This window comes from Limulus polyphemus, unplaced genomic scaffold (genome assembly GCF_000517525.1).
Source record: "Limulus polyphemus unplaced genomic scaffold, Limulus_polyphemus-2.1.2 Scaffold1278, whole genome shotgun sequence".
In the NCBI taxonomy this organism is placed as follows: domain Eukaryota; kingdom Metazoa; phylum Arthropoda; class Merostomata; order Xiphosura; family Limulidae; genus Limulus; species Limulus polyphemus.
The window spans coordinates 54,868-63,244 of NW_013666888.1; the positions used below are offsets into that span (position 1 = coordinate 54,868).

At 28.9% G+C, this 8,377-nt stretch overlaps 1 protein-coding gene across 7 annotated transcripts in view; it reads right to left on the reverse strand.

Annotated features, from left to right (window-relative positions):
• LOC106462899 (adenomatous polyposis coli homolog) overlaps window positions 1–8,377 on the reverse strand; it is a 43,806-nt gene that overhangs the window by 24,087 nt on the left and 11,342 nt on the right. For 5 of the 7 annotated variants that reach the window (XM_022390304.1, XM_022390302.1, XM_022390303.1 and 2 more), the window contains 4 exons: window positions 7,256–7,378; window positions 6,488–6,565; window positions 4,219–4,390; window positions 2,617–2,771 (listed from right to left, as the gene is read on the reverse strand). In XM_022390304.1, coding sequence (XP_022246012.1) covers window positions 2,617–2,771; window positions 4,219–4,390; window positions 6,488–6,565; window positions 7,256–7,378 — 528 coding nt within the window. The remainder of the gene's footprint in view (window positions 1–2,616; window positions 2,772–4,218; window positions 4,391–6,487; window positions 6,566–7,255; window positions 7,379–8,377) is intronic. The other 2 variants (XM_022390305.1, XM_022390307.1) reach the window with 1 other exon arrangement.

The following is an 8,377-nucleotide window of genomic DNA, read 5'->3' on the forward strand; positions in this document are numbered from 1 at the left end:
ATCTTGTCGCCGACACTCTTACACTACAATGTTGTATTACACACACTTGTATCTTGTCGCCGACACTCTTACACTACAATGTTGTCTTACATACACTTGTATCTTGTCGCCGACACTCTTACACTACACCCTTTCAGTAATTATAGGGTTAAAAAATTTTAAATATACCATGTAATTTAATTTTTAAGTTTTCAATAAGATGTAGTAAAGATGAATTTGTTAACAAGTATTATTTTGGTGATAAATAAGTCTACAAGAAAAACAAATCTGGTTATGGAAGCAATCTAAGTTATAGTGAAAAACTACAGATATCAAAGGCATTTCTTTCTTTCTTTACCTCATGGTTGGTACAAATTCTTGAATTTTTTTTCCCAGATTAAAAAAAAAGAAAATTAAAATAGAACAAGTTTCTAAACAATACAAATTTTGAGTCATCATCATAAACTAGACAGTTAACAAGTTTTTCATAATATTAGCAATTCCTCAGTAAGACCATAAATTATGATCAGAGTTATAGCTAACAGATTGATTAAGTTTTCTGATCCAAGTCAACAAGTTTAGTTGGTCCATATATCAAAGCAAATTTCATTTTTATATAAAAATGGGGAAAGGCTTAAACTAAAGTGTTTATGTGATAAGTTGAATGTGCACATCTTTTCTTAAAAAATAAACTGAATCTTTAACAGTATGAAGGTTTTTCTGTATTTTATCTAAAACAAAACACAAAGGCACATGACTACACATAAACTGAAAATACAGAAACAGAAAAAATACCAATGAAAAATATTAAGGTATTCCACACATTTCATATGAAGGAATATACATCCTTATCATTGAAAGAATATAAAAGTTTGGTAAAATCAACATAAAACGTACACAAAGCAAACCTCCAAGTCCAAGCCATTCAGAATTGGCTGGATCTTAAGTGGATATGATTAGTTAGTCACATAACATATCTAAAGAAAGCTTTCCCAAAATTCCATTAACTTACAAATGTAGGTTAACTGAGATCACCACATTGCTATCTGTAGAGAGAATTTCAGAGAATTTACAATGTTGCTTACTATTTGTTGTTCTGCACTGCTGCCACTTTTAAATAGTAGTTTAGTTTTGAAAAGTTCTTTTGCCTGGTAATAAAAGTGCACAAACTATGTGTATCCATTTCAAAGTCAGCTCTGAGAAAGCTAACGCAATCTGTGTTATTTGGCCAATTATTCCATGTCACTTCAAAGAACATTTCCAACATAAATCATAATTCTAAGTATATTGTAGAAATGTGGGTGAAAGAGCTTAACATTTTGTTTAAAGAGCATGTAAAATAGTTATGTTTATTTTTGTTTTATTTAAAAACAATTAATAATTTAACTAATCCACAGTCAGCTAACATTTATTTCAAGAAGGTAAAACATAAAAGCTCATTGCACTGTTCTATCAGGTTGGTTTTAAACTGATATTGTTCCCCCCAAAATAAAAAGGCCTACAACCTGTCTGATAACATTTATAAGACCTTAAAAATGTTGATAAATATCATGTTAAAAATTATAAAACTGAAAACAAAACCTAAAGTTACTTACAAATAGGAAATTAGCTAATCTTGGAAATTTGACAAATGTTTAGAAAGTGTGTGTGTGTGTGTGTGTGTGTGTGTGTTTAGATCATTTTAAAAACATCTGATTATGATAAAATTAAAAATATACTTAAAAAAAGAGCTTTGGGTTAATCTTTAATATTTTTTTCTATTAAAAATAACCTATGATCAAATCAAGCTACCTATTTGGATTAAAACAAAAAGATAACCCCCCCCAAAAAATAATGTAATTAACTCAATATGCCATTATAACAAGATGTATGCTTTGTTATAAAACCAAAATTCATAATAATTAGGATAAACTGACTCATCAGTTTCGTTCCTTCGTTGTTACCAATATTTTCGTTTGTAATCCTAATAACACCTCATGAGGGAGATCTAAATTAGTTCTAAATCCATATAATAAGCCAAAAATGCAAAATAATGCTCATAAAAAATACACATACACACACATATATATAATATTATATAAATATATTTATTAAACATGTTAACTAATACTGTTAATGAAACTAACATTAAAGGAAGAAAGGAATACAACATGCTTATAAGTAATGTAAAAACTAGCTATTTGTTTCATACACTCTTACTTATACCCTTAGATACAAGATATTTGTTCTAAAACAAGAAAAACAAAATTTTAATTCCTTTACACAAAACTATAGTCAAGGGGATGGAGGAGGTAAGACAGGACGATCACCCAAACATCTTAAAAGGTCATTTTTGTTTTTCTTAGATTTCCAAACTTTTGCAACTAAGAAGTGATAAACACGTGATTATACTCTTCCAGATAATATTTTTGCCATATAGTTGTTGGCTCTATTAGTTTTTTTAATTTTCATGTTGTCGAAAAAGAGTCCAACTCTGCTTTATAAAAACTCCCCACAGTAAGATCAGGGCTATTTTTGCTACTGTTTATAATGGTTATTGGTAAATTAAAATATAAAAGTATACACTATTAAGATTATATATTCATAGATGTTCTAAAAAGAGTTAAAAAACCACCAACATGAGAAAAAGTCTTCTACCTTAGCTTCCTGTTGCTGAGGTGGCAAATATCTTGCTGTAAGTGGGGTATTGGAAGCTGTAGAACTGAAGCTCATAATACTGGAAGTTTCCCGATTCAAATCAGGACCAAGAGAGCTACTTTCACCTACATTACTTGGCCCACTGTTCCACATCACTAGAAAGTAAGAAATCTATCTTAAAGTTTTATAGTTTAAGAATTAAAATACATTTCAAACAGGTACTTACTTCTGAAACATTAGAAGCCTTTGCTTGACGAGTTTTAACTCATGCTGTCAACAAAACATGGCTAAAACTAAAATTTTTATCTTAAATATGTTGCATATTATGAAGAACCATAAAATTCAATAAGAAATTCTTGTTAAAAAAAATTTGTTTTTTTTTAACAAAGAAGTTTTTATCTTATGTAAGCCTTATAAAAAAAATAAATAAATATGCAGAAATAACTTCAGTAATCACAATTTCCCATCATCACTATAGGTGTTACACATTTAATGTATTGGTTATATCAATAAATGTCAAAACAGGAAAAAAGTAAATACAAAAATGCCACTATTGGATTGTTCTTTCTATAAAACCAAGTATTTTTTCATCTTTTCTACATAATTAAAAAAAAGAAATGAATACGTAAGGTAAGTTCAGCCCTTACTACCTGCTTATTCAAAGTATTTTGCAATATTTTACAAGTTTTTATATTACAAAAGTCACTTTCAAACATTTTAACAAAACCAAAAGAGCTGCAAAATTTGTTTGCTATCTGTTACTTTACCAAAACATTAAAAGAAGGGAGGATAAAATCATATACATATAAAAGTCCTAATTTTTCCCTATTTTTGTGAAGTAAGTGCGAGGTACTGGCTATCTACTGACATAGGGTGTTTAGGCTTATTTGGGGCCATTTATTAGTTGAGATGATGCTAAGATATAAAGGTCAAATGAAGGTCATCCAAATACTATTTCCAAAATTATCATCCTAGGATAAAATGTGTCAATACAAGCGTTGTAGGGCACAATGATATTATCCCAGAAACATAATTTTCCTTGTGGGTTTCACATAAATTTGAATGATTTTTTTTAAATCAAAAATACTTCACTTTAACACAGGATGAGTTATAAGATTATGAAATGTATGCACACCAGAGACAGCATTTGGTAAGTGTTTTGTTATAGCAAAGCCACATCGGACTATCTGCTGTGTCCACCAAGAAGAATCGAACCCCTGATTTTAGCATTGTAAATCCAAAGACTTCCCACTGTCCCACCAGAGGATGACAGCATTTATGTGACCTTGATTTGACCTTTATATCATGTCAGATGACAAATGGCCCCCAATATGCCTAAACATTCTATATCAGCAGGTTTTTGATATTCAATACCTGCTTCACAACAATAGGGAATATCAGAATTTTTGACACACATCCTGTATATATTTCATCTACTGGAAGCTAAACTGAAATGTCTAATTGTACTGTAATCTCTAAAAATTCATCAATATCTTTTTCACTAAATAAATAAAAAAAAGACAGAACAAGATTAGAAAAACCTACAAACAGTTTAAGTTTTAAAAATCTTAAACACAGCCAAAAGTTAGTGGCTGAGCAAACCTCTATCAATAGGCCAGTCTCCTTGGTAAATGGAAGACGAATTGTTGCTCGAATCTTCCAATGACATTGATCCCGATTCATTTAAGTCCACGACAGTACCTTCTACAGAGTTATTACGTTCAGTGTGATATTTGGAGGTAAATCTACGTTTTATGCTTCTGTTATCTTCATACTGTTACAAATAAAATAAAAATATATATATAAATAAAGGGCTTCCATGTGTCTTTGTACTTTCATACAACTTAATATTTCACTTTTTTCTTTTTCTTTTTTTTACAACAGCGAGATGAACCACTTTTAACTTGATTGCCATGCTCTAAAATATTTTTGATCAAATCAACTTCAAATGCAAAATTTATCAATAGCTATTTACAATTAACAAATTAGTTAGGACTAAAAAACCTATTTGCTGTTATAAATTAATATTTTCATTGGTTTCAAAAACAGATAATGAAAGGCAACCTAGAGATCAACATGAAGTAAATAAACACTACAAGCTGATATTCTTTCTCCTAGTAATTTCCAAATAAATTTATAAGAATATTCAGAAACTTAAAACATTAACATAAGCCCATTGACTCTGAACTAGTATTATCAAGTTCCTTTTCTTATATCATACATTTTATTTATAAGCTATGTAAAGTGAATATTATTTCTTAAACTTCAACCATTAAAGGGTTCCATATGAACCCCAGGCTTCATTTAACATTACACTACTAATTAATTTAATCATACTAATATTCAGAAACTAGGTAATTATTTTTCATTGTTCTATTGTATCACTGATAAGCCAACAAACAATTTTGAAAATGACAATTAAAACCTAGGAAGAAGTATTACATATTATTGAAACAATTTCAGAGGTATTTTGTATGTCCGTTTTAAAACTGAGGATAATTGATTGTATAACATATATTTTCAAGATATATGAATTTTACCATACCCCCCCCCCTTTTTTTTTTGCATATGTATAGGATAATTGTAACTTTAATTACGAAGACATCATTTAATATTAAACTTCCAGTTAACATGTTCTGGAAGTTAGGTAATTAATTAATTATTCTTAATTTATCTTAGTAAAAACATAGTTATTAGTTTTGTTTACAACAGCTATTTGTAGTCTATCAAGAAAAAAAAAAGGTAACTTTGCAAAAACCACTTTGACCCAGTTAGGCTTCTTTAATTCCCAAAATATCTAAACAAAAACTAGATTCAGTTATGAAACAAAACTTTTAAAGAGCCATTTCAATTCCTAGCTTTTGTCAGTTATATATTAAAACACAAAACATGTAAAGGGAAGGCTGTAAGCAAACTTTTCTCCAGTTACCATTACTAGCTAGTTACTAAAGTTATTTTCTATTCCATCTTTGTCCCACTTTTTTTTTTTTTGGTTCATTATTTATACACTTAATAAGGAAGATACTTTCTGAAATTATACAATTCAAATATAAATGTAGCTATGAACCAGCTCAACTTCTTAAAATACAAAAGAAAAGAACATTTGGCCAATATAATTCTCATTAGAACTAGAGCTCGGTATAATTCTTTACCTACAAGCATTGGTTAGTATAGCATAAAATAATTGATTAATCAAAACTATGATTAAACTGACTAATCTCACGAAAATAATCAAATAACTGAAATTAGTGTCTCCGATCATGACTGTTTCAACTATCCAAGTAATCAAAATATTGCCATTATGATTTCTTCTTCTTATTATTATTATTATTATATTCAAATAATTCCAGATTATTCACAGCTTAATCTATTAATTTCATGACTCAAAAATAATCAATTAATCAACATTAACATTTCCAGTTATTATTAGTATTGATTATTCCAACTATCCAAGTCTCATGTGAGAATAATCAAATAATTGAACTGATTAATTAGCATGGCAATTAATCAATTCCATTAATCACCCATTGGTCGCAAAATTTCTTTTCTTCAGTAGTTTTGAGTTGATTGGCTACAAATAATAGCTGGTGTAAACAAAACTGAACCATATTTTTTACTGTGGTTATCATTAAGGAGACATACTCTGAAATATTTCCAACCTAAGCAGTGACAGAAATACCTTTATTTTGAAGCATGATTTGATCTATTTAAAAGACCATATTAAGTTTATAGATTTTATACATTTTTACGCTTACACTTTTCTCTGAAATATATGCAATAATAACAACATAAAAAGCTTCATATTAAAAAATATATATATATTTTTTTAAATTAGCACTAGCTGATGAGAAAATTAAATAAAATATCCTACCTGCTGCCCTTGAGCAGGCGTGGTGCATGGTTGTTCATTATTAGTTACAAAAGTATTGTCATTGCAATCTTCTGGAACCTTCTCAAGAAAGAATTAATTTTGCATTAAGCATTTTGAGAAAAATATGTTGTAAAAATTTGACATTCCCAATTTATTCTCACTTCCAGAAGAAGAAGAAAAAAACACCATAGATATTATTTGAAGAGAGAAAAAATAAGGCTAATTATGACATTTTGGGAGTGTTGAAATATCACTGAATAAAAAAAACAAAGTGCCATTCTATATATATTTTGACATTAGTTTTAGAAAGGACAAGCTAAACAAATTAATAAGTTCAAGAAATAGACTAATTCACTACAAAGGTAAAAACCCTTTCATACATACATTCTTTATGGAAATAAATGGGTTTAAATACATTAACTGTAAAAATGGAAAAATAAGAATTATGACCAAATATACCACTAGATTCATCTTTTAAACAAAATAAAAATAATTTTTTTACAAAATTATGATAAGAAGCAAATATTTCATAGATTAATTTATGCAAATCCTGCCTAAAATAATTTTAATTTGAGGATAGAGTGGTAAAAGATCCTGATGAGTAATAAAATTGAATTGTGTATATGTGCTCCTCACAGTTGGGTTTGTTGGTGCACAAAAATATAGCTAATAAAAAGGAAATAAAAGGTCTCATAGATTCATTTACTCTAATCGTGCCTATCAACATCTTAGTAATATACATACTTTAGATATGAGCTGTATACATACTTGGATTATGACTGTTGTCTGTGAAAGTGAAGGACCAGCTTGATGTATGTTATCGGCTTCAACTTCCCGACGTCTGACCATTTTGTTAATCGGAAAACCTTGTGAAGACCAAACTGTGAGATTCTATATAGGAAATGTTGCATTTGAATACAGAAAAGGGAATATTTTGAAGAAATATTTCAATAAGTTTAAAGTAAAACTCATAATGGAAATCAGCAAGAAGCCTAGACATTGCTATATCCATAACCAACAAATTAGAAAAAGCATCAAGGGGCAAGATACCAAAATGAACAAATATAACTTTCTTCCTAACTCAGCCAAAAGCATGATCACAGTTACAGATATATTTGCATAACAGAATGATTTCACTGTTCCCTTTATCACAAAATATTTTTTAAAACTTTTTGTAGAAAAGGTTTGACAAAGTTAACTATTCTAAGTGCAACTGAGTAATTAATCTGAACTTAGTTAAGCCTAACATTTACAAAAGGGACTTTTTTTTTTCTTTTCTAGAAATTATGTACAAAATTAATTATCCTTATTAATAACAGTTGTCTTTTGAAATCTAAAGGTTTTTGGTGATGTTAAATTTTCTAATATCTTACAAAGATAAGTGAATAATGTTCGATTGCAACCAGTGGCGTAGCAAGGGTTCTCAACACCCTAGGGCAAAGACACTTTTGGTGCCCCCACCTCTGAAATGTTTTGATTGTTTGTTTTGTGACTCATTACCCACTTAATGACAATAACAAAGAATTAATTACCGCCTTACACGGGCCTAAAATAAAGTCACAATATAACATCTCACGATATCACAACTGTAAACCTGAAACTAATTAAGTATTGTCTACTAGGTGTACTTACATAATTTGTAAACCATTTTGATATTTATGTCATCCAGTATTGTTCAAAGTCACATAGCTAAAGTAATCTTTCAAGCATGCAGAATAAATTTCTGTTATATCCCTAGTTTTGAAACTTATGTTTTATATGATAAGCCAGTCACTTGTGGTGTACATGGATTATAAAACAGATTGATAAAATTTGTACTTAAGTTTACATATAACAAATTTTATTAGTTTACAAAACTGTATATATACTTAACTAGATCTTGTACAAACA